Source organism: Giraffa tippelskirchi, chromosome 1, assembly GCF_054371585.1.
Source record: "Giraffa tippelskirchi isolate mGirTip1 chromosome 1, T2T-mGirTip1v1.2.pri, whole genome shotgun sequence".
NCBI classification, from domain to species: Eukaryota; Metazoa; Chordata; class Mammalia; order Artiodactyla; family Giraffidae; genus Giraffa; species Giraffa tippelskirchi.
This window is the reverse complement of record NC_137275.1, coordinates 131603845-131630978: the sequence shown is the minus strand read 5'-3', so window position 1 is coordinate 131630978 and position 27134 is coordinate 131603845. Positions and strand designations below refer to the sequence as shown.

The 27134-nt window shown below is 38.6% G+C and overlaps 1 protein-coding gene across 6 annotated transcripts; it reads left to right on the top strand.

The window, feature by feature from the left end:
- The first annotated feature begins 1398 nt into the window (after nt 1-1398).
- Nucleotides 1399-26968, top strand: ESCO2 (establishment of sister chromatid cohesion N-acetyltransferase 2). Of its 6 annotated transcripts, none has more exons than XM_081497109.1 (11): nt 1399-1459; nt 2821-2881; nt 3624-4449; nt 6800-6893; nt 9963-10020; nt 13079-13205; nt 14609-14740; nt 15810-15899; nt 16594-16737; nt 23278-23453; nt 26278-26968. In XM_081497109.1, the coding sequence occupies exons 2-11, from the start codon at nt 2829-2831 to the stop codon at nt 26408-26410; spliced, it is 1833 nt and encodes a 610-aa protein (XP_081353235.1). In that variant the 5' UTR covers nt 1399-1459; nt 2821-2828; the 3' UTR covers nt 26411-26968. The 6 variants fall into 6 exon arrangements, with proteins under 6 accessions (XP_081353235.1, XP_081353274.1, XP_081353244.1 ...); XM_081497148.1 differs by having other exon boundaries at nt 1399-1530; XM_081497118.1 differs by lacking the exon at nt 1399-1459 and adding an exon at nt 1536-1620.
- The last annotated feature ends 166 nt before the right edge of the window (nt 26969-27134 follow it).

Genomic DNA, 27134 nt, shown 5'->3' with positions numbered 1-27134 from the left:
GCATGTGGGCTCCCGGAAAGTAGAAACCGTGTGCCTTCTTCAAGGCTACTCTTTCACTGAACCAATCACGATATTTGGCACTTAGTATAGGAGCTCATTAACTTTTGAATGAACCCAAATTCCTCCACTATTCTCATTCTAGCTCTATCACTTGGGCACTTGGAGTTGCTGCACTTAGCTGCAAAATAAGGATGAATGGAGCGGTTAATTCACAGGTTATTTTGCCAGGGTTAAGTTAATAGATGTAAAAGGTTTAGGACGTAGTGAACACTTTAGAATAAGTGAGTTTCACCGGAGGCAATATACCTCTCTGCGTTTGGACTCGTACTGTTCTACCTTTAAATCCAAGATCTGCCATCGGTACCTACGAGGCTGAGGGAACCTCAGAAATCTTCCGGCTGTAAAGTGGGAATGATTTGACTCGGTTCCCAACGGCACTTCGCTTTAAGCTGATCATTTATATTATTATGTGAAGTTAAGCGCATCACTTAACTAAACTTTTTTTAGAACTAAGAAATGTGCCAGAGAGTGTACTAGGAGCTGGTACACAAAGATAACAGTAGCTAATAACAAACGAGTGCTTTAGGAACTTTAGAGCTTTCCAAAGGAAGAATCTACACTGTCTTATGAATAGTAATTGTTTTCAGGCCCTCAGTTTTATTCTCTATAAAATGGGAATGATGGTACATATACCATAGACTGTAGTGAATGAAATAAAAAACTAAAACGTGCATGAATGCCTGGCACGTGGATGTTACTGCCGTGATTTAATTTATTTAACTTGAAAAATTAAAAAAAAAAATGCTTCACCTAACATCACTAGGGGAAAAAAAAGTCGGTAAAGAATCTGCCTGCAATGAAGGAGACCTGGGTTGGATTCTGGGTCGGGAAGATCCCCTGGAGAAGGAAATGGCAACCCACTCCAGTATTCTTGCCTGGAGAATCCCACGGACAGAGGAGCCTGGCAGGCTACAGCCCATGGGTCGCAAGAGTAGGATACGACTTAGTGACTAGATCACCAACATTATAGCTCCAAATGTGAAAAACAACTTGAGAATCTTAGGCTACTATAAAAAAAAATATCTTACAGTAAGTGACCTCATAATATATCGAGTACCAGAGAATGCCTTCATTCGGCGGAAAACTATAATTCCCAGAATGCACCTAGGTAAGGCCTCCAAAAAGGAGCCCGGCGCTGCCACAAGGGGTTCTGGAAGACGTGGTTTCCACCTTGGGAGAGGTTTCACCCTTGCAAGGGCGGGAGACTCTTGGAGACCGCCTCCTGCGAGGCGGGGCAAGCGCTGGTGCACAACCAATCGTCGAGCCTGCCCTTGGACACGCTGGGAAGCGGCGAATCGGAAAGGAGCGGTTTCCGCCTGGACTGGCGCGCGAGAATTTGAATACAGTGGGGGACCACGGGCTCGGCTGAGGAGAGGTTGCCTGTCTTAGGTTCTACCAGGTAAGTGCTGCGTGGGGCCGAGGCGTGATGTGGAAGAACCAGGGGACCAGGAGGTTCTGTGGAACGTGGGGGTGAATGTCAAAGAAAGAGAGCTTTTGCTCGGTGCTTGGCGCGTTCTAGGCTGGAGACCAGAGCTAGCGAGCTGGTGTCCGCACTTCCAGGTCTCCGGGTTTCCAGCTTTCTGACGCTGAGTTTTCTCGCCTTTTTGCCCTGACAGCATGTGGGGACAGGGTCGCTTTTCTCTCCTGTCTTTCCTCTTTCAGCCTCAGAAAGGTCTTTAAAGCTGCAGCTCGACACGAATTTCCAGAGACTCAGATCTTTCTGTTTAACTTGAAAGTTATGCTTATGTATTTTTTTAAAATACACTTGATCCGAAAGGAAGGGGAAGGGAAAATTTATTGAGCAACATACCATCTGCTCGAGAGTTAACATGCGTGATTGTGTTTGTTACTCGCAGCCTTAGGAGGTCAGAGTATTTTGTAAATAAGAAAACAAACTGCTCCTCAGCTAATAAAATGGGAGAGAATTATACTTCCCCGTTTTCTTGCTGGCTTCTGATGAAAAAGTTAGAGATGGTCTCTGCCTTCATTGTACTTGCAGGCTATAGGGAAAGACCGTAAAGCCAAAGACGAGAAAATATGCAAAATGGATACCAAGGAAGTGCAGGGTGGATTGGAAGCCTAGGGCAGGAGCATCTAACAGCTGGAGGGCTGTTGGGATTTGGGGGGAGGCGGGTGGTGAGGGCTATGGGAAGGACAGCTGCCCAGGATATAGAGTGACTAAACTTGAGATGAATTCGTCAGGCTATTGAAGTCGGGAAAGAGTGTCCTGAAATGGGGTAAAATCCTTCCTCTTTGATAGGACCATTTTCCAGCTTGAAATTTGTACTGTTCCTGCTTAATTTAAATTGTACTGTCTCTGCTTAATTAGTGGAGGGGGGGGGCTTCCCTGGTGGCTCAGATGGTAAAGCGTCTGCCTACAACGTGGGAGACCTGGGTTCAATCCCTGGGTCGGGAAGATCTCCTGGAGAAGGAAATGGCAACCCACTCCAGTATTCTTGCCTGGAAAATCCCATGGATGGAGGAACCTGATAGGCTACAGTCCATGGGGTCTCAAAGAGTTGGACACGACTGAGTGACTTCACTTTCTTTGTGAGGTAGTGTTTTTAATTTTTTTTTTTTTACCTTCATGCTTTAAACCTTTATCAAAGTAATTTGCTTTTGAAAAAAAAACTTTTTTTCAATCTTAATGGGCCATCATCCATCTGAGAACTGTTTCAGCATTATAAATCGTAGTTTTGATATAGCGATTTTTATACACATTGGATTTATTTGGTTATTATATTGTTCTGTTGCTTTTAGGAGTTAGGATGTCAACTTTAACGCCAACAAAAAGGAAGCAGTGCTCTTTGAACTGGGACACGTAAGTCTCATCCTGAGTGGAAATTCTTAAAAAAATCTACCGTCTTAAATTTTTTTTATCTTCTCTCTTCTATGTCTAAATACTTCCATTCTTTCATTTACCTACTCCTTGTAGTTACAGTAATACTTTATATTCTAATTCTAGTCTGGAAATAGTGTAAGCTTTTATAATTATTTAGTGCCTTTGGAGGGAATCAGAAAAAGGACTGTTATCTATGGCTTGGAAATGTGTGTCAGATCTTTTATTACCTTGCTTCTTTCTGCTTTCTTATGTAATATTTAAATACTGTTTTATATATAATAGGTGCTCATCCTATTATACACAGCAATCCTAGAAAGCTGTGTACTCTGTGTATATTATACCAGAGATATAAATTACAAGCCCAAAGTGGTCAGTTTATTGTGTACAGTTAACCATTTTAGAGAACTTGTTTCAGAGTATATGGCCAAGACTTAGAAATAGGTTTTAAAACACACACACACACACACACACATATCTCAAAGCTTCTTTGTAAAGTGTTTTCACAAACATTATCGGGGTCTTAGTTCTGAAAAATACTCAAATACTTTGTAAAGACAGAATTTGAGAATTCCTACTGCTAATCTAATAGTGTATGTAGATAGATGCTTTTGGAGATATATTTTTGATATGCCTTCCAGGTGAAGTTGTTTACTGCTTAGTAGTAAATTGACATAAAAACTGAAGCAAAATAACTATCAATGGACTGTGTTTCTTTTCATAGCCCATTATCAGAAATTCCATCAAAGAAATTAATTTTGGACTTCACTGAAAATGTATTTCCATCACCTAATAAAAAGCACATTTGCCAAACCAATGATAAAAATGAAGGAAAGATTCATTGCTCTCAACAAGGCCATTTGATTTCAAGTCCACTCAAAACAACTAAAAATAGATTGCCATCTGCAAATCAAGGTTCACCATTTAAATCTGCTGTGTCTGCTGTATCCTTTTACAATAAAGATAAGTGGTACCTCAATCCATTGGAGAGAAAGCTGATAAAAGAGAGTAGATCCATTGGTCTAAAAATTAATAGTGAGGATAAATCGTATTCCTATATGACAGAAAAAATACAAGGAAAACCAGTCTGCTCCAAGAAGATGAACAAAAAACCACAGAAGAGTTTAACTGCTAAGTGTCAAGCAGGATATAAATGCATCAAGCCTGCATCAAAGAATTCTAAAAATTCCAAGCAGAACCGAGTGACCTATAAGCCAGCTGTGGAGAATAATTGTTACTCGGCTGAAAATAACCTGAATGCTCCTCGAGTTCTAAGCCAGAAGGTCAAACCACAAGTTACCCTACAGGGTGGAGCAGCTTTTTTTGTTAGTAGAAAGAAGCCCTCACTGAGAAAATCATCCCTGGAAGATAAGCCATTACTGGGACTCACCCAGAAAAATAAATCAGAAGTTATTGAGGAGTCTAATGGAGAGACTGTCAGTGAAAGAAGTTTTGAGACAAGGCAAGTGCCAAAGTGTGTATTAGTAGAAAAAGAACTGAACGTTGAGCTGTTGAGTGAAAGAAGTAAAAGTGAAGAGAAATTAATAAAGGTAAATGGAAATATATAGCTTCTAAAACTAAGTTGGCTCTCTCTGTATATGGTGGTGGTGGTAGTGGTGGTTTAGTCGCTAAGTCGTGTCTGACTCTTGTGACCCCATGGACTGTAGCCTGCCAGGCTCTTCCATCCATGGTATTTCCCAGGCAAGAATACTAGAGTGAGTTGCCATTTCCTTCTCCAAGGAATCTTCCCAACCCAGGGATCGAACCCCTGTCTCCTGTATTGCAGGCAGATTCTTTACTGACTGAGCTACCAGGGAAAACCGTATCTGTATGTATGTATGTATGTGTGTAGCTAGTCCCTTAAAATGAAGCTCAGAAAAGAAATGTTGCAGAGAAATCATCATGTCATTTTAACAAGACTGTCTCTTCATTATCAAATAGACATGGAGAAGGCTAATAAGAATATGAATAGGTAGAAATGCAGAGGACTCCCCCAATACACACACACTTATTTTGATGGATTGAGAATTAATTTTAGCTTGAGCCGTGCCCGTATTTTTTAAAATTGACATGTATCTATGTACAGTGAATTGTGCAGATATATAGTATGAATTTTGATAAACTCACATACCATGTAACCAAAACCCCTATCAAGATATAGTTGTGGTTTTTTGTCAGAAACAATATAAAGAATCAGTAGAATTGCTCTCATGGCTTAGGCAAGCAAGAATATGTTCCATTTAACAATATACTTGGCAATACTTGATAGACAGGAAGAAACATTGACAGTGGGAACTGCAAACTTAAATGTTTACAAGGTAAGTAAAATTAGCAAAACTGGTCTGATCTACATATGTTTCCATACATTGATTTAGTGGAAGGAAATGAAGAGCTCAGACCTGTCAAATGGTAGCCTGATACTTTGTTCCCAGAGATTACTGCCATACAGGAACAAAATTTTGTTTACAGTCTGGAGGACTGCTTTTATGAAGCCAGATACCATCATCATTATAAAGAATTTTGAGGCAGAGTAGAAAAACAGAATTTTCCTCCCTTGTTTGGCTTAATGAAGCCTACCATCATTTTTTGATAATATGGTTTTATGGTATTATGGTTTTGGTATTATGGAGGTAACTCTTTAAGTTCCTTCGCTACTGTGGTCCAGAGAAACTTAACTTTTATTTGATAGTCAGTGTTTTTAGGGGCTTCCCAGGTGGCACTAGCAGTAAAGAACCTGGCTGCTAGTGCAGGAAACATAAGAGACATGGATTTGATCCCTGGGTTGAGAAGATCCCCTGGAGGGCAGCATGGCAACCCACTCCAGTATTCCTGCCTAGAGAATCCCAGGGACAGAGGAGCCTGGCAGGCTACAGTGCATGGAGTTGCAAAGAGTCCGACACAACTGAGCAACTAAGCACAGTACAGCTAAGGGTAAATCCTGTTTTCATTAGAGAGCGCATAACCTTTTCCCAACTCTGTGGAGCCTTGAGAAACGGCAAACTGATGGCTTGTCTCCCCTTCTTCTGAGATAGTTATGATCTTGAATAGGAGTTGTCTTTAATCAAAAGTTTTTTCCTTTTCCCCCAAGCTGTATGTTCTCTTAAGTCTCATCAAATAAGTAGTGTTTATTGAAATTTGTCACAAGTTTTTCTACTTTGTTTTTCCCACCTCCCTGCTACTACCCAAAAAGTGGAAGTTAGAAGCCTCTCCAACTACTCCAGAATGTTTTTCTCTCCTTTGCTCCCTGTTTTTAAAGCTTGTGACAAAGAGTTGGTTCTTTTCAGTTTGGCGGCTCCTAGAAGGCAACGGCACCCCAGTCCAGTACTCTTGCCTGGAAAATCCCATGGACGGAGGAGCCTGGTAGGCTGCAGTCCATGGGGTCGCTAAGAGTCGGACACGACTGAGCGACTTAACTTTCACTTTTCACTTTCATGCATTGGAGAAGGAAATGGCAACCCACTCCAGTGTTCTTGCCTCGAGAATCCAGGGACGGCGGAGCCTGGTGGGCTGCCGTCTGTGGGGTCGCACAGAATCAGACACGACTGAAGCGACGCAGCAGCAGCAGCAGCAGGGAAATTTTTACCATTTTTACTGATTTTTCTGTTGTTGTTCAATTTATTATTGTAGACGGGATGTTCTGTGATTTTCATTCTGTCATTTTTGACAGAATGACAAATTATAAACTTAAATATGCACACTCTTTTAAAAATATTACATTTAGTAAATATAAAGGAAATTTTCCTTAAAATAGACTGAAAATTGAGCATTTAAAGTCATTATGAAATGTAATTCATGATAAACTACATATTTTGTTTTAGAAACAGATCTCTTTGGCTTCATTGACTAAATGTGCGATGATTAAGAATTATAGGTTTCTTTAATTTTACTCATTATTTTCAGGATGCATCAGATAGAGTCATTTCTTCAAGGCAACGTAAAACTGATGAAAATAAGAGTTGTCCTTCAGAGGAGTCTTTCAGTGAGAACAAGGCAGGTAAGTAAGAGAACTTTTCTTCTCAAAATGAGTTTTTTTCTTGTAATAATGCTTCATTACATGTGCAATATGAAATTATAAACAATACTATTTCGGCTTTTTAAAATATTCAGTATCCATGACTTTGTATGTCTGTGCGCTCTCGGTAACACTGTTTTCTATGATAAGCAGTGCAGTGCATTTTGAGGAGGAGACAAGGAGAACTTATGTGAGAACTTAAGACAAAATACTCTGATTAATTAATTGGTCTGTGAGATATGGCTCAGTTACTTAAGCTATCTAGAGCCAGGTGTTCTCATCATACCTACCCTTTTACCCCAAATGATAGGAGGGAGTGAAAAATACATATATCTGTGATCAAAGCCCAACTGTAAGCAGAATTCACTAAGCCGTAAGAGGGCACTGGATTTGGCATCAGGAGTCTTGGGTTTTGTATGGTTCTGCCAGTGACTGACTGTGATCTAGGGAAGAGATCCCTCAAGTAAGGGGTTGAACCCAGCGAATGAACCCAGGCCGTGGCATTGAATCATAACCACTGGACCACCGGGGAACTCCCACTTCTTTTCTTTTTTTAAATAAGCTTTTCATTTTGTAGTAATTTTAGATTTACAGAGAAGTTGTAAGGATAGTACAAAGAGTACCTGTCTTACCCCATTTACTCTATTGTTGTTGTTCAGTCACTAAGTCATGTCCAATTCTTTTGGGACTCCATGGACTGCAGCACTCCAGGCTTCCCTTTCTTTCACGGTCTCCTGGAATTTGCTCAAACTCATGTCCGTTGAGTCAGTGATGCCATTCAACCATCTCATCCTCTGTCTCCCCTTTCTCCTCTTGTCCTCAATTTTCCCAGCATCAGGGTCTTATTTTCCAATGAGTCAGTTCTTTGCATCAGGTGGCCAAAGTATTGGAGTTTCAGCATCAGTCCTTCCAATGAATATTTAGGGTTGATTTACTTTAGGATTGACTTGTTTGATCTCTGCAATCGTAGGGACTCTCAAGAGTCTTTGAAAGCATCAGTTCTTCAGTGCTCAGCCTTCTTTATGGTCCAACTCTCACATTTATACATGACTACTGGAAAAACAATATTTTTAACCATACAGACCTTTGTTGGCAAAGTAATGTCTCTGCTTTTTAATTCACTGTCTAGTTTCGTCATAGCTTTCCTTCCAAGGAGCAAGTGTCTTTTAATTTCATGGCTGCAGTCTTCATCTGTAGTGATTTTGGAGCCCAAGAAAATAACATCTGTCACTGCTTCCACTTTTTCCTCTTTTATTTGCCATGAGGTGATGGGACCAGATGCCGTGATCTTAGTTTTTTGAATGTTGAGTGTTAAGCCAGCTTTTTCACTCTCCTCTTTGACCCTCATCAAGAGGCTTGTTTGTTCCTCTACACTTTCTGCCACTGGAGTGGTATTATCTGCATATCTGAGGTTGTTGATATTTCTCCTGGCAGTCTTGATTCCAGCTTGTGATTCATCTGGCGCATCATTTTACATGATGCACTCTGCATAGAAGTTAAATAAGTAATGTGACAGTACACAGCCTTGTCATACTCCTTTCCCAATTTTGAACAAGTCCTTTGTTCCATGTTCTGTTCTAACTGTTGCTTCTTGACCCGTATACAGGTTTCTCAGAGACAGGAATGTGGTGTTACCATCTTATACTACTATTATACCTCTGTCAAAACTAAGAAACTAATCACTGGTATATTATGATTAAATAAGTTCTAGGCTGTATCTGGAATTGACTGATTTTTTTCATTAATATCCCCTTTTTGTTGTAGGACCCAGCCTAGGGATCACATTGTATTTAGTTGCCATGTCTCCATAGTCTCCTCTTGTCTGTGACATTTTCTCAGTCTTTTCTTTGTTTTCATGACCTTGACATTCTTGAGGAGTACTGGCCAGATATCTTATAGGATGTTCCTGCACCTGGGTTTGTCTGATGTTTTTCTCATCATTAGACCGGGGTTATGGGTTTGGAGGAAGAATGCCACTGAGGTGAATGCCATTCTCACCACTTTGGGTGCAATGTCCACATGACATTATAGATGATGTTAACTGGCCTTTATCAATTGGTTGGTCAGGTTTGCCCAATTTCTCCACTGTAAAAGTTACCCTTTTTCCTTTGCCAAACTCTGTTCTTTGGAAGTAAGTCACTAAGTCTAGCCTACCCTTTTAGGGAAAGATGGGGATTAAGCTAGCTTCATCTCCTAGAGGGGGGAATTTTCACATATATTATTTGGAATCCTTCTGTTAGGAAGAGTTATCTCTTCTCTCCCATTTATTTACTCAGTTGTTAAATAAATAAATAGACTCCTGAGTATTCACCAGTATGCACTCACGAATATTTTATATTTGGGGTTAAAATCTAATACTACATGATTTATTCTGTCATTCATATTGTTCCAGCTTTGACCATTGGGTCAGTTCTCTTTGACATGTCCCCTTCTTTTGCTTTTTGAGCACTTTCTTATTACTTTCTGGCACTACAAAAGGCTATAGGCTCATCTTGCATTTTCCCTAACCTAGTCCTAGACTCAGCCATTTCTCCAACGAACCATGGTCCCTTCTGTTGGGTAATATTATTTGGGAACCAGGTTCTGGACTTGATGTGCTTATTGCTACTGGAGTACTTTTGGTGTTGTATGTAAAAACTTATTATCAAACCCAAGTTCATGTGGAATTTTCTTCTAGAAGGTTTATAGTTTTACATTTTGCATTTAGATCTGTGATCCATTTTGAGTTAATTTTTATGTGAGTGTTGTCATTTTTTGTATATGGATGTCAAATTGTTCCAGCATAATTTGATGGCTATCTTTTTGCCATTGAATTAACCTATGCCTCTTTGTTAAAAATCAGTTGACTATATGTGCATGGGTGGTAGGTGTTTTGGGGCTCTATTTTGTTCCATTGATCTGTTTGTCAATACCATACTGTCTTAATTACTGTTAAGTCTTGAAATCAAGTATTGTGAGTATTTTGGTTTTATTAATCTTTAAAATCTTATGCTTTAAAGCTTTAAGTTTATTGTGTGATACAAATTATTGTTCACTTTTTTCCCTTACCAGTTTCTCCTGAGTCTGTTGTCTATCCCATCTTCACTATGTCTTCAGTCAACACAAAAAGGTAAGGGTTGCTCTTATTTTAATGTTCAAGGTTTAATTATGAGTCCACTGGGTCTCTCTTTTTTGCTTATACTATTTAATTTGGAGAGCATTTTTCTCTTCCCCATTGAAATATTTAGAAAAGGAGATGAAATCAGACCCTCTCATAGAAACTTCATAAGAACTTGAAGAATTAAGAGAAGGAAAAGACCTTTAGGGGCTGGAATAATAGTAATTTCTTCAATTTTTGTATAATACCTGACCCATAATAATTTATATTCACTATTTCAGTTATCCCCACAACAACCCAGAAGCTTGATATTGTTATTACCATTTTCAGTGGAGAAAACTTTATAATTCAGCCACAGTTGCACAGCTGTTAGGTGACAAAGCCAGGACTAGAATCCATATTTAATCAAAGCCCATTAGGCTGTATTGCCTCCTCTGTGTGATAACATACTGATAATAGTTCATGTTTAATGGGCACTTTGCATCTCACGGTGTGGAAACCATTATTACCCCATTTTACGGATGAGGAGACTGGCCAGAGGAGTAAGTAACTTGCAGCAACTCAATGCTGTTATAATTTCCAACTGAAGCTACACACTATCCTGCTCAAAACTAAAACTGAAACTGAGGGAGGCATGGGTGCTTAAGAGTATATGCAAAAAAGCTCTGAGAACAAAGTTTCTTACAGTTTGAACATCTCGCTAAGCAGTATGTTAAGTCACTTCAGTCGTCTGACTCTTTGTGACCGTATGGGCTATAGCCCACCAGGCTCCTCTGTCCATGGGATTCTCCAGGCAAGAATCCTGGAGTGGGTTGCCGTTTCCTTCTCTAGGGAGCTGCTCACTAAGCAGCTTTGTTTCTTTTTTCCTGTTTGATGATAAACATCTGAAGATATTGAGCAAGGTACTCCCTAGTAAAGTTCTCCTGCTTTTAGGGCATCTCACCCTAAATTGCCTTGGAGATTCGTCGGGTGGGTAGCTTTTCCCCTTCAAAGACCGTATTCCTAATTTCTTTCACCTTTCCCGTTTCTCATCTGTCGTCTTCTATTTATTGAGGATCGAAACCTATCACAGTTAGCTAACAGTGTGTAAACTAACCTAACATAAGGAGATGTTAGGAGACTGTTGGTTGAATCATTTGAAATTTGCTCATTAGGTAGGACCCAACAAGTCAGATATCATCAGTTTCTTGTGGTTTAATCTGACTTTTACTTTAGGTAGGTTACAGATTGTCTGGGTTTGTACTCTCAGATTTGGTGAACATTTATCGAAAACCATGTGGTATTGGACTACACTGAATTTTAGAGATGTGAAGATAAGTACAACATGGCTCTGCTGTCAAGGAAGTCATGGTTAGAAGAGGACAGACATTTAAACAAATGCGTATAATAAAGTGTTAACATTGCTAGGCTAGAAGTAAAAATGTTGCAGTTCTGTCTGCAAGGATGGGAAGTGCTGAGTTACTTAGCAGAAGTTGTATAAGGTGTAGGGGAGTCAGTGACCTAGACAAGTGTTTTTTATATTATTGGCATTATTAGTATTGATAGTTTGTCACATCAATAAAAATTTAAGGGCATCACATCTAGCATTTTTTCTTAATGGAATAATACATCTCTCACATAGTAAGTGTATTTAGTGAATCTTTTTTTCCCAGTTATGTATGTGTATCTGTATTGGTCATGATGTGAAATATATTTCTTACCATAGGTTTGTCAAGTCATTATAAAAGCCATTTTCTAGTCAGATGATAAGAGGACAGATTGGGTTAGCATAAAGCATTACATAGGGTATTTTTCCAGTGTTTTTTAATTTATCAATGTGAGTTTCTGTTTGAACTTCTTGCTTTGGCTACTTGGTTTTCCCCCCCTTGCCTCTACACTCTAGAGATTTCTATTTCTTTGATCCTTGGGAGAAGGTCATTTCATTGTAAGGCAAGGGTTACAAACTTAGTGCCTATAGAGACTGCAGCCAACTGGAAAAGCACACCCCATCTAAAAGAGCCTGTGCCAGTAGCTCCAACTCTTAGATTGCTTGATGAAACAGGTCTAATGATCTTCCAGTGTCTCTTGCAATATTGGAAATACACATTTTTAAGTGAAATCTCTAGATTTTAAAATATTGGTAGCTAATCCAAATTCTGTGTGAGCCAATCAAAATATCTGCTAGCTAGATTTGGCCTATGGGCTCCAATTTTCAACCTCTATAAGCCAGCCCCAGCATTGTCTGTTAAAGGGAAAAGATTGCCTCGACATCTGTCCAGCTAGATTTTTTTTTTGTCTAAGAATTTGAGAATAGTGGGGTGCTGCTTTAGGCGTGTATTAGTCTCACTCACTGCCCCATGCCCCAGTAAAAAGTTGTTGGATCATAATATGCTGGTTGCTGGTGACTGACTTCCTGTGGGTCTGTGAGATCCAGTATTAGAGTCTACTTATTTGCTGTGGCATTCCATGAATTTCTTTATGCCTGCATGGGTAAATATTGTCTTAAGATTTGAAAAGCAAAAAAAGATTAATTTTTAAAGGTGACATCAACTTATGAAGAAATCTTATGTATATGCACCTGATTTGTTGTTGTTGTTTAGTCACTAAGTCATGTCTGATGCTTTGTGACCCCATGAACTGTAGCCCACCAGGCTCCTCTGTCCATGGGATTTCCCAGGCAATACTGGAGTGGGTTGCCATTTCCTTCTTCAGAGTATCTTCCTGACCAGGGATCAAACCTGCATCTCCTGCTTAGCAAGTGGATTCTTTACCTCTGAGCCACCTAGGAAACCCATATGCATCTGACACTGTAGATGAAATCCTTTGAACTTGGAATTAGAAGACAAGAATTTGAGTCTTTCCATCATTCTTCCCTAGTTACTTTACCTTGAGTCGACTACCGATCCTGTCTGAGTGGACCTCAGGCTTCTCATTGTTTCTAGCCCTGTTACTTCATCAAGTTATTGTCGATAGAAAGCACTAAAAGTTGCAAAGTCCTCTGCAAATGTTATATACATATGTTTTCTTTTCATTATAATTTATCAAAGGTGTTAAAATTATTAAATAACACTTACCACCTTTCTGTTTCAAGATCTCTAGTTGAAGAACAGTCTTCTATGGGATCCACCACATCTACTAACTTCTTAAGACAAATCAACGTACAGAAGAGTACGAATACCAGAGATTCAAACAAAGAAACAAAAGACCAGCTTATCATTGTGAGTATGTGGGTCTCATCTAAAGTCTGACGTGTGGTCTTAGCCTAGTTACCAGGAGTTATAAATGTTCTGAGTTTGTAAATGCTACCTTTGCTGTTGTGGCAGCATTTAAAGCTAGTCAAGGATATTTTTGAACTGATAGTGTTGGGGAGTGTTGGCAGTTTAGTAGAATGCTGATGAATGAGTTGTCTCCGAATCAGGAAGATTATTGTCAATCTATAAAAGACTTAACGAGAAGGGCTACACTGCATTAGACCTAGGTTTGGCATATGATACCTGTGGGCCAAAGTTGGACCATGACCTTTGAGCTATTTTAGCGTTTATATTCTTAAAAGGTTGGGTAAAAAAAGGAGAAGAATATATGTGGCCTGAAAAGCCTAAAATGTTTACTATCTGGCCCTTGGCAGAAAATTTGCAAACACCTATATAGACAGTTTAAAATTTGGTGTTTTTAGAAGCCTTAGGCAATGCTTTATGAGATAGAATAGGAATTAATAAGCCTTGACATTGAATATCCCTGAATTCTCTATATTCATTAATTTATCTATGCTTTTCTTGAACTTTTAGTATGTATTATACTTATTTTATCAACTCTTGGGGAAGAGAATTTTAATATTTAATTTTTAATTTTATTAATATATTAATTTATTTAATATTTAATTAAAATTAATTTTTTCCTAACCATTTAAGGAAAAAATGCTATCTAATGAGTGTATAAGTCCTGAAATTTTGCCCTGCTTCTTTGAAATAAGGCTTTTTTAGCCCTCTCATGTAAAGAGCTTAATAAGGAAGTTCCATTTTTCACCTTAGCTGTAATATTTATGATTTCATCTTATTCCTTCTTAGAACTATGGGTCCAGCTAAAGAATCTTGGTGTGTTTTTTTTCTGCTGTCCATTCAAAGAGGCAGTTTCACTTCTTTTATCACGATGGCATGTTAGGCTCTTCTCATTCTATTTTGTTGGTGGGTAGAGAGAAAGAGGAGAAGGCAATGGCACCCCACTCTAGTACTCTTGCCTGGAGAATCCCGTGGATGGAGGAGCCTGGTAGGCTACAGTCCATGGGGTCACTCGCTAAGAGTCAGACGACTGAGCGACTTCACTTTCACTTTTCCCTTTCATGCACTGGAGAAGGAAATGGCAACCCACTCCAGTATTCTTGCCTGGAGACTCCCAGGGATGGCGGAGCCTGGCGGGCTGCCGTCTATGGGGTCGCGTAGAGTCAGACACGACTGAAGCGACTTAGCAGAGAGAAAGAGTAACCAGACTTCCATTTATGTTTCACTTGTACCAGCATAAAAGAAAAATAAGGACAAATTTGAATGAGTGGACAAATTTACATGAACTAAATGTAGAGCTATCTGTGATGTGTTTAGATGGGCTATTTTTTCTCTTGCAATTGCAGGACGCAGGTCAGAAACGTTTCGGAGCCACCACGTGTAAGTCCTGTGGCATGATCTACGCTGCTTCCAGCCCCGAGGATGAACTGCAGCATGTTCAGCATCACCACCGATTTGTGGAGGGAATCAAATATACAGTAAGTATTAAAAAAAAAAAAGGTTGCTTCCATTTGTTCTAAAAATGAAACTGCTTTAAAAGAGACATTCCTTTTGCCTAAATATAGAAAGATTTACATATCCAGAAATATTTTATCATCTGTAATTTTGTTGTGTGTTTAATATTTGAGACTGATGGTATTTTAGTTTTAATAGATGTGCCATTTCAAACTTCGTGTGCTAATATAAGAGAAGTTACTGCTCTCGGTTGAATGAACACCCCGCATCCTTACCTCTAGCTTTTGGAGCAGAGCTGAGCAGTCAAGGTAGAAAACTCAAAGACTTGAGGAGTTTCCCCTTTGCTCACTCCAGTTTCTTCTTTCTAGATAACCTTAGAAAAACAGCTTTCTTTGACTCCTCCAGGGTATTTCTTTGCTCCTCATGAAGCACCTTCATGAAATACCTTCCTACTCCAGATACAGCGTGTTGTTGTCCTTATCTTTATGATTGCACCTGCTACTCAAATGCATCCCCGTTTTTCATGTTTTTATTACTGTAGTTCATGCCTTCATAATATTTTTAGCCTGATTTATTAAAATTCTTCTTATCCTGCCCCTCCCCCACTTTCACACTTCTAATTTGTGTTTTTTTACCTCTATATTCCTACAAGGGGCTCTTACTTGACTTCGCTTTGTTTTATAATGGGCTTCCCTTGTGGCTCAGCTGGTAAAGAATCCGCCTGCAATGCAGGAGACCTGGGTTTGATCCCTGGGCTGGGAAGATCCCCTGGAGAAAGGAAAGGCTACCCACTCCAGTAGTCTGGCCTAGAGAATTCCATGGACTATGGGGTTGCAAAGAGTCGGATGTGACTGAGCAACTTTCACTTTCTTTCTTAATAGATTATTTACATGTCTCCCAACAGTATGTCAGCCCCTTGAGGACAGGAGCTTTGTTTCAGTCATCTTTTATTTCCCTTACTACATTCATGTAGTTGAATTTTGTCATTTTTATATCATTCATTTGTTCATCTTTTTTGTCTTCTCCAGACCACATTATTTAATTTTTTTTCTGCTTTAGATCAAAATGTGATTTTTTTTCCCCCTTTGGCAGGGCTGGAAAAAAGAACGTGTTGTAGCAGAGTTTTGGGATGGGAAAATTGTGTTGGTCCTGCCACGTGACCCGAGTTATGCTATCAGAAAGGTATGAAACATTAGTTTTTCTTTTTAAATTGAAGTATAATTGCTTTACAATATTAGTTTTTCAGTCTTTGTTTTCCTTCTACTCTCCCCATTCTCCATGATAAAATCGACCTATATTGAAGTATTATATAAAACACCTTTGCTTATAGATAATCACTGTACATCGGTACAGGTATTAGGATAACTTTCAAAGTAGTTCATACAAAATTAAACTTACAATTACAAAACAAGTAAAGGTGTGTCAAGAAGAGATTAAAGAAAACAGATAAGAGTCCATAGTGTATTGCTTGCCTACATCTTCCATTTGTGAAAAATAAACTAAACTTTATGAGATTGAGAAATTAATGGCTCCAGGGTCTAATTCTTAGGTTGATATTGCCTTTGTTTCTTGGGCTGGATGTTTCGCCCCAGTGGACAAGGGATAAAGCTGAAACAGAATCCTCTTACTCCCTGTTCCGCTCAAGGGTGCTGAAAGTGATCTTTAAAATAGTTTCTTAAAACCCTGTTTCCAAAGTGGCAGAAACATGCCTCAGTAGTGGAATAATTTGGGGGTTGTGAAAATTTAAGAAATAGAGACAAAAGAGGTTAAACTGATAAGCATAATTTTGTGTGTGTAAATATATATATATATATATATATGTATTCTGTTATATTTTAAAAACAAATTCATCTTTTTCGGTTTTTGACATCATTAGGTTGAAGATGTCCAGGAACTTGTTGATAGTGAATTGGGCTTCCAACAAGTTGTTCCCAAATGTCCAAACAAAATCAAAACCTTGCTCTTTATCTCTGATGAAAAGAAAGTAGTTGGGTGTTTAATTGCAGAGCCCATCAAACAGGTATGGTATGCTGTCTTACAAATTATTGGAGTAATTTTTGAGCAAAATGAAGTAGTCGGGAGAAGTCTCAAGCATTTAAGAAGGCTACCATTAATGATCTTTTTCCTTCTAAAATATCCTTGACCATCTAGATAATTGAAGTCATTTATTTCTATTATGTCTGGTATTTTGCCTTATATAAGCAGGAATTAGTCAGTCTTAAGCTCATATAGTCTTTTATATACTTGGACTATAAAGTATAGTATTTTAAACAAGCTCAGTTATTGAACATGTGCCTTAGTACAGGTTAATATATTTGGCAAAATGGTTGTTCAGTTCAGTCACTCAGTCGTGTCCAACTTTTTGCGACCCCATGGGTTGGCTTCCCTGCCACGCTTCCCTGTCCATCACCAACTCCTGGAGCTTGCTCAAACTCATGTCCATTGAGTTGGTGATGCCATACAACCATCTCACCCTCTGTCATCCCTTTCTCCTGTCTTCAGTCGTTCCCAGCATCAGGGTCTTTTCCAATGAGTCAGTTCTTCCCATAAAGTGGCCAAAGTATTGGAGTTTCTGCTTCAACATCAGTCCTTCCAATGAATATTCAGGACTGATTTCCTTTAGGATGGACTGGTTGGATCTCCTTGCAGTCCAAGGGACTCTCAAGAGACTTCTCCAACACCACAGTTCAAAATCATCAGTTCTTTGGTGCTCAGCTTCCTATATAGTCCAACTCTCACATCCATACATGACTACTAGAAAAACCATAACTTTGACTAGATGGACCTTTGTTGGCAAAGTAATGTCTTTTCTTTTTAATATGCTGTCTAGGTTGGCCATAACTTTTCTTCCAAGGAGCAAGCGTCTATTAATTTCATGGTTGCAGTCACCATCTGCAGTGATTTTTGGAGCCCCCAAAAAGTCTGCCACTGTTTCCATTGTTTCCCCATCTATTTGCCATGAAGTGATAGGACTGGTTGCCATGATCTTAGTTTTCTGAATGTTGACTTTTAACACAGGTTTTTCACTCTCTTTCAGTCTCATCAAGAAGCTCTTTAGTTCTTCCCTGCTTTCTGTCATAGGGTGGTTTCATTTCCGTATCTGAGGTTATTGATATTTCTCCCGGCAATCTTGATTCCATCTTGTGCTTCATCCAGCCTGGCATTTCACATAATGTGCTCTACATAGAAGTTAAATAAGCAGGGTGACAATATACAGCCTTGACATACTCCTTTCCCAATTTGGAACCAGTCTATTGTTCTATGTCTGGTTCTAACTGTTGCATCTCAACCTGCATACAGATTTCTCAGGAACAGGTTAGGTGGTCTGGTATTCGCATCTCTTGAAGAATTTTCCACAATTTGTTGTGATCCACACAGTCAAAGGCTTTGGCATAGTCAATAAAGCAGAAGTAGATGTTTTTCTGTAACTCTGTTGCTTTTTCTGTGATCCAGTGGATGTTGGCAATTTGATCTCTGGTTCCTCTGCCTTTTCTAAATCCGGCTTAAACATCTGGAATTTCATGGTTCATGTACTGTTGAAGCCTGGCTTCAAGAATTTTGAGCATTACTTTGCTAGTGTGTGAGATGAGTGCAACTGAGTGGTAGTTTGAGCATTCTTTGGCATTGCCTTTCTTTGGGATTGGAATGAAAACCGACCTTTTCCAGTCCTGTGGCCACTGCTGAGTGTTCCAAATTTGCTAGCCTATTGAGTGCAGCACTTTAACAGCATCATCTTTTAGGATTTGAAATAGCTCACCTAGGATTCCATCTCCACTAGGTTTGTTCGTAGTGAAGCTTCCTAAGGCCCACTTGACTTCACATTCCTGGATGTCTGGTTCTAGGTGACTGATCACACCATTGTGGTTATCTGGGGTCATGAGATCTTTTTTTAATAGTTCTGTGTATTCTTGACACCTCTTCTAAATATATTCTGCGTCTGTTAGGTCCATACCATTTCTGTCCTTTTTTGTGCCCATCTTTGCATGCAGTGTTCCCTTGGTATCTCTAATTTTCTTGAAGAGATCTCTAGTCTTTGCCATTCTATTGTTTTCCTCTATTTCTTTACATTGATCACTGAGGAAGGCTTTGTTATCTCTCCTTGCTGTTCTTTGGAACTCTGCATTCAAATGTGTATATCTTTCCTTTTTTCCTTTAACTTCTCTTCTTTTTTCAGCTATTTGTAAAGCCTCCTCAGACAACTATTTTATCTTTTTGCATTTCTTTTTCTTGGGGATGGTCTTGATCACTGCCTCCTACACAGTGTCACAAACCTCCGTCGATAGTTCTTCAGGCACTCTGTCTTTCAGACGTAATCCCTTGAATCTATTTGTCACTTCCACAGTATAATCGTAAGGGATTTGATTTAGGTCATACCTGAATGGTCTAGTGGTTTTCCCTACTTTCTTCAATTTAAGTCTGAATTTGGCAATAAGGAGTGCATGATCTGAGCCACAGTCAGCTACCGGTCTTGTTTTTGCTGACTGTATAGAGCTTCCCATCTTTGGCTGCAAAGAATATAATCAATCTGATTTCGGTGTTGGCCATCTGGTGATGTCCATGTGTAGAGTCTTCTCTTGTGTTGTTGGAAGAAGGTGTTTGCTATGACCAGTGCGTTCTCTTGGCAAAACTCTGTTAGCCTTTGCCCTGCTTCAGTTTGTACTCCAGGGCCAAATTTGCCTGTTACTCCAGGTATCTCTTGACTTCCTACTTTTGCATTCCAGTCCCCTATGATGAAAAGGACATCTTTTTTGGGTGTTATTTCTAGAAGACCTTGTAGGTCTTCATAGAACTGTTCAACTTCAGCTTCTTCAGCATTACTGGTTGGGGCATAGACTTGGATTACTATGATATTTAATGGTTTGCCTCGGAAACGAATAGAGTTCATTCTGTTGTTTTTGAGATTGTACCCAAATGCTACATTTCAGACTCTTTTGTTGACTATGAGGGCTACTCCATTTCTTCTAAGGGATTCTTGCCCACAGTAGTAGATATAATGGTAATCTGAGTTAAATTCACCCATTCCAGTCCAGTTTAGTTCACTGATCCCTAAAATGTTGATGTTCACTCTTGCCATCTCCTGTTGGACCACTTCCAATTTACTTTGATTCATGGACGTAACATTCCAGGTTCCTATGCAATATTGTTCTTTACAGCATCGGATTTTATTTCCATCACCAGTCACATCCACAACTGGGTGTTTTTGCTTTGGCTCTGTCTCTTCATTCTTTCTGGAGTTATTTTTCCACTCTTCTCCAGTAGCATATTGGGCACTTACCGACCTGGGGAGTTCAGTATCATATCTTTCAGTGTCGTATCTTTTTGCCTTTTCATGCTGTTCATGGGGTTCTCAAGGCAAGAATATTGAACTGGTTTGCCATTCCCTTCTCCAGTGGACCACGTTTTGTCAGGACCCTCCACTATGACCCGTCCATTTTGGGTGGCCCTATACGGCATACAGTTACACCAAAGAAATTCTCACACTGTTAAGAAAGTTCTAGGACCCACAACAGATTTCCCAACCTGGGGATCTGGCAAAGGGAATGATAAACCCCAGGGATTTTGACTTTGGAGACCAGTGGGATTTGATTACAGAATTTAAACAGGACTGGGCAAACAAACTCTTGTTTGCACAAAACCTTGTACACACCAGGATCCAGGGAAAAGGAGCAGTGACCCCATAAAAGACTGACCCAGACTTGCCTGTGAGTGTCCAGGAGTCTCCGGCAGAGGCATGGGTTGTGGTGGTCTACTGCAGGGTCAGAGGCACTGAGGGCAGCAGTGCGTGCCTAGAATCTTTTGAAGGAGATTGCCATTATCTTCATTACCTCCACCATAGTTTGGTCTCAGGTCAAACAACAGGGAGGGAACACAGCCCCACCCATCAACAGAAAATTGGAAAGTGGTTGTTACTTGTCCTATAATTGGAATCTACTTTGGATACTGATTAGCAGTGTTCTGGAAGAGGAGTTAGCAAATAATAACCCATGGGCTAAGTGTGGTCTTCCTCTTTTTTGTAAAGTTTTATTGGCCCAGAGCCATGCTCATTCGTCTTCATATTATCTGTGGTTGCTTTTGTGCAACAGTGGCAGGGTTGAATAGGTGCAGCAGAGACCACATGGCCCAGAGAGCCTAAAGTATTTACAGTTTGGTCCCACACAGAAAAAGTTTGCCAACCCTTGTTCTCAAATAGAGATAATAGTTTTTGCCCTTCAAGGAGCTTACAGGGTAGTCTTAAGCTAGAGAGAATTATAGCTCAAATGTGTTCTTTTAACCTGACTTTATAATATCCCACACTTATGTCCCTTTACTTTTAAAAATACTTATCTGTTTTAAGACATCTTGAAATGATGCTAGCATAAATTGGTCTTACTCATTTTTATAGATGGCTCCCTTTTCCCTGTTCCCCCTTCATTTCTACCATCTTTCTCTTTCTTGTTTTTTTCTGCCTTCCATCTCATACATATATATGAGTGGAGAAAGAAAAGCAGTTGGTTTGTATTATGGTCTGTAAAAGTAATCAATGTGGCCTTTTCTTTCTTTGATCTTAAGTGCACTGTTTATGTAGTGATAATAGGCAATACCGATTGTCTCTGATTTACAACTTTTCAACTCGGCAATGGTGTGAAAACCATAGGCATTCAACAGAAACTACTTCAAGTTTTCATATTTTCCTGAGCTAGCTGTATGCACTTTTGTGATGCTGGGCAGCAGCAGAGAATGGCAGCTCTAGTCTACTAGGCGATCACAAGTGTAAACAAACAGTATACTTAACCGTTCTCTACATACAGCCATTTTGTTTTTCATTTTTAGTACAGTATCCAGTAAATTACATGATATTCAGTACTTTTTCCCCCTTTTTTTTAATATCAATTTGATATTTATTTATTTGGCTGTGCCAGCTCTTAGTTGCAGCATGAGGGATCTTTAGTGCAGGATGTGAACTCTCAGTTGCACCATGTGGGATCTAGTTCCCTGACCAGGGATCCAACCCGGGCCCCCTACATTGGGAGCTCAGAGTCTCAGACACTGGGCCACCAGGGAAGTTCTAGCACTTTATTATAAATTAGGCTTTGTGCTAGATGATTTTGCCAAACTGTAGTCTAATGTAAGCATTCTCAGCATATTTAAGGTAAGCTTGGCTAAACTATGAGGTTTCGCAGGTTAGGTGTATTAAATGCACTCCTTTTCAACGTACAGTGTTTTCAGCTTATAACTTAGGTTTATCAGGATGTAATTGTTTGTAAGTTGAGGAAGATCTGTATAGCCAACTGACTCGTACATGTACTGTTCTATTCATTCTCATTTCAGAAGCAGAGTGTTCTTGATGGAAGTTAAAACTTCACATACACCTAATAACAGCTACAGTGTAAAACAGTGACAATAGCAAATGCTGGTGTGGGTGCAAGGAAAGGAGGTTTTTTCATTCATTGTTGGAGGGCATGTAAAATATTACAGCCACTCTGGGAACAGCTTGGCAGTTTCTTAAAAAATTAATCACAGATTTACCGTATGACTCAGCAATCATAGTCCTGGGCATTTATTCCAGAAATGAAAACTTATGTCTACACAAAAACCCATAGCTGAATGTTTATAGCAGCTTTATTTGTAATAGCCAAAAGCTGGAAACAACCAACGTGTCCTTCAGTAAGTGAGTAATTAAACATACTGGTGTATCCATACAATGGAATATTACTTGGCAATAAAAAGGATCGAACTGTTGATACATGCAACAACTTGGACAGGTTATCAAGAGCATATTGCTGAGTGAAAAAGAGCCATTCTCAAAAGATCACATGCTGTATGAGTCCATTTATATGATATCTTCCAAATATCAGAATTTTAGAGATAGAGAACAGCTTGTGGTTGCACAGCTTAGCAATGGTGGAGGGGAGAAAATGGGTGTGATTATAGAGAGGTAGCAAGAGTAAGAGCTTCATGATAATGCAGTAGCTTTGTATTTTGATTGTAGTGATGGTTAAATCAATATTCAGATATGATGAATTGTCACAGAACTGTCCCACCCACATTGTTCCCATGTTAATTTCTCAATTTTGGTATTGTACTACAGTTATGGAAGAGGTAACCATTGGAGGAAATAGGGTGAAGGATACACATCCTCTCTGTACCATTTGTCAACTTCCTCTGAATCTACAATTATTTCAAAATAAGAATTAAAAGAAACTTAAAATAACAATTTTGTAGTTTATATGCAAAAACCTTTAGTGTTATTTTTTTTAGGACACTATGTATACACTTTAGGATGGAAAGAATGGGAGAAGCTTATGTGCTTTATTAAGAGTCTGAATTTTATCATTTTTTTAAATCAATAAAAGGAAATTTCACATTGGTATAATACACTAGTATGTGGGAATATCTCAACACCACTATCATTTTTCTGCATTATGTGAATATAATTGGGCAAGAATTCAAGAAATAGCAAAGAACTTAAACATTTTTGTGATCATAGAATAAGATTCATTTTAGATACTTAAATTTTGTTTAAAAAGAAATATGAACTCAGCTGTACCATTAGGTCTAATGCCTCTGTGCATCATTGCAGGCCTTCCGTGTCCTGTCTGAACCAACTGGCCCAGAAACCCCAAGCTCTAAAGAATGTCAGAGGGCTTGGCAATGTTCAAATGTACCGGAACCTGCAGTGTGTGGGATAAGTAGAATCTGGGTCTTCAGACTGAAAAGAAGAAAGCGCATTGCACGACGACTGGTAGACACGCTCAGGTGAGAAGTAAAATCGGTTAGACCCAGGTTAGCGCTCCCAGAAGCTTTCCTGGCTCATGAGCCAAAGGGAATGATGTTGGTCTGTGTAAATACTACGAAAGTCAGGCTGAGGCAGTGCTGATACTGGAAAAAAAATATATATATATACACTAGGTGTACTCAATTTTGTACACAATATTCCAGGTGTGAAATATTCTAGACCGGTGCTTTTCAAACTACCTGTAGTCAAAGACTGGATTTTGTTATAGACCAACACATTAATAAGATATAAAGTAAAGATAAACTGCTAGGAAATGAAAGAGAAAAATAAGGCAAACAAATGGAAAATACAAGCCCAACTTTTTATTAGGTTCAACAGATGTAAAATTAATTTAAATAAATATAACCTATAAAAACAGAGGTTTAAAAAAGAATTGTAGAAATTGTATATTTATTGATGTGTGACTAGATGATTAATAGAGACTTACTGTAACACAAATATAACTAAATGTAAAAGTGAATTAGCAAGACAACCCAGAGAATAGTTAATTACAAATCATTTATCTAATAAGTAAAAGTCTAGTATATCTAACGTGTATAAGAGAACTCTCACCCACACATACCTTACAAAGGGGAGCAGTAAGAAAAGTTGGTGTCTATGAAGATTTTTATTTGTAGTTAATTGTAAAATAATCTCCATTTTCTTTATTTTTTATTGAGATACATAAATTTGGTATGGAGAATGTGTGTGTGTGTTAGCCACTCAGTTTTGTCCGACTCTTAGCGACCCCATGGACTATAGCCTGCCAAACTCCTCTGTCCATGGGATTCTCCAGGCAAGAATACTGGAGTGGGTTGCCATTCCCTTCTCCAGGGGATCTTCCTGACCCAGAGATCGAACCCAGGTATCCTGCATTGCAGGAACATTCTTTACCATCTGAGCCACCAGGGAAGGCCATGGAGAATACCGGTATTTAACCTGGTTCTACCAGGCAATAGTCCGGTGCTTCTCAAATGTGAAAGTGCCTGTGAACAACTTGGGCTTTTGCTCAAATGCAGGTGTGATTCAGTAGATTGAGGTGGGCCTGAGATGCCGCATTTCTAACAAGCTCTTGGCTGATGCTGAATGTTGCTGGTATGTAGGTAATACTTTGAATACTAAGGCAATAAATAGATTGTAAGCAGTGATAAAAATAAAGTTGCAAAGGAGAAATATAAAAAACAATCATTTGAGAACATCTTCTCACACATTTGGGTTGGAGATACAGGTAACATAATTGGCAGCTCTCCTGTATATGAGGAGCCTAATCCTCTCTCTGTACAGGCAATGTATGTTTTAAGTCCTCACAAGTGAACAGTATTATTCCTAATTGTTTTGCATCAGAAGCAGCTGAGGCTCAGATAGGATTATTAATACAGATACACTGATGGAGCTAGTAAAAGAGTTAGGACTCAAAGCCACAGATCTAATAATACACTTTCTGTAGCTCATACCATCATTCATGAAGACAAAGAGAACTGCTTAATCAATATTTTGCTTTGGAGTCTCGTATATATAGCAATACACTTTTTATTGAATTATGTAGTAAGTATACTTGAAGCTGATATCTTCTCATTGAATCCAATTCTTTTTTATTTTGAAGTAATTTCACATATGAAAGAATAGGAAGAATAGTAAAAAGAACACCCTCAATATCTTTGTCCAGATTCTTTTTTATTTTCTTCCTGAATTATTTTAAAGTCAGTTACATATAATATGCCTCTTTACCCCCTTAGTACTTCAGTATGTTAAAGTATATTCTCTTACATAAGAATTCTTATGTAAGAATTCTCTTACATAAGCTCAGTTACCAAATTTGGGATATTTACTATCTAATGTATAGTCCATATTTCAGTTTTGTTATTTGTCTCAAATGCCCTTCATAGCATTTTTTTTTCCTCTTCAGGATTACATATTGCTTTTAGTCATAATGTCTTTAGTCTTCATCTTCCTTAACCTGTAAGTTACTTAGCCTTTCTTTATCTTTTAGGACTTGGACGAATTTTAAGACTAAGGCCTGTTATTTCATGGAATATCCCTGTTTTGTTGAAGTCTTTCTAAATTTTTCACCTTATTGCTTTTAATCCCAGTTGAGCTGGATCAAGGAGAGTTGTAGTCAAAATGCAGTCAAAATGTAGTCAAAAGGCAAAATTAGGTTTTACCTTCTTAAAGCTCTGAACGTGTGATGTAGCTGAAGATAGTTATTGGTTAAAATTGTTGGTGTTATTTTTTTATTGTAATTATCTGTGGCTTTTAATTAGCAATATTATTTCATATCAGTAGCTTATTATTACCATGGATCACCTAGAGTCAACTGGATGGTTTGTATGGTTCTCTTTGCCTCTCAGCAGAACTTTCTATGGGCCTTCGTTGTCTCACCTGTGAAATGATACCATTAAACTTCCACCCGCTAAAATATTAAGACATTGTGTCATTTTACCACTTAATAAAATGATTTTAACTAAGAATATTTAAAAAGATTGAGGGGCTTCCTAGGTGACTCAGTGGTTTAAAAAAACAAACTCATTCCTGCCAGTGCAGGAGACAGGAGTTCGATACCTGGGTCAGGAAGATCCCCTGGAATAGGAAATGGGAACCCACTCCAGGATTGCCTGGGAAATACCATGGACAAAGGAGCTTGGAGGGCTATAGTCCATGGGGTCACAAAGAAGTTGGACACGACTCAGTGACTGAAAAACAGAGATTGAAGTTTTTTAACTAGATTGCTTTAAAATACTGTGCTCATGTTTAATCAAAATTTAAAGTTGGTTCCATTGTTAAATTGTCTTTTCCTCTTTTTTTTAGGAATTGCTTCATGTTTGGCTGTTTTCTCAGCACTAATGAAATAGCATTTTCTGACCCAACACCAGATGGCAAGTTATTTGCAACCAAGTACTGCAACACACCTAATTTCCTTGTATACAATTTTAATAGTTGAAACCAATTTCAACTATAGAACAGTTACTATGTGAATGAGTTCTGACAACCCATTATCATAAAATACAAATTATTTAACAAATAGCAATTATCTAGGGAGACAAAGAAAGGAAAACTCTTTAATGTATACTGACTAGCACTCTGAATCCTTAATTATGAAACTGTGTAACTATAGCTGGAAAATTATTTCTCTTCTGTGTAAGAACATTGGTTTTTCACAGAAATTTGACCAGTTATTTGTAACACTTTGAGGCTAGAATTACCTCATGCCTGATCAGAAAATTTAAAGATAGGCAAATTTCCATCCCCATTTTAAAAAAGTAACTCCTGATTTCATACACAAAATTCTCATTTTATAGATACATGGCTGTAGCAACTCAGTTTGAGTATAGTTGAAGTATTTTGAATTTCCAATTTATACCAGGGAAAGATGTAAGAAATAAGATTTCCATGTCCTTTTATATAGAACAGAATTTATAGCTAAATATTTTTTCATTTTAAAAATCATTACTCAGAAAGCACACTTCAGATTTAATTAAAATTAAACTTTGTAATTGCACTATTGTCATTTCATTAATTTTTGGTGTTTGTGCTACTTTTCTTTAGTGAACTTATTACTGGTGATTGGTGTCTAACAAAACAGATACCCAGTTGGATTAGATGATTCATATGGTTAGACTTTAAATGTATACTCACAGAACCAAGATTAATAAATATGTCTAGGC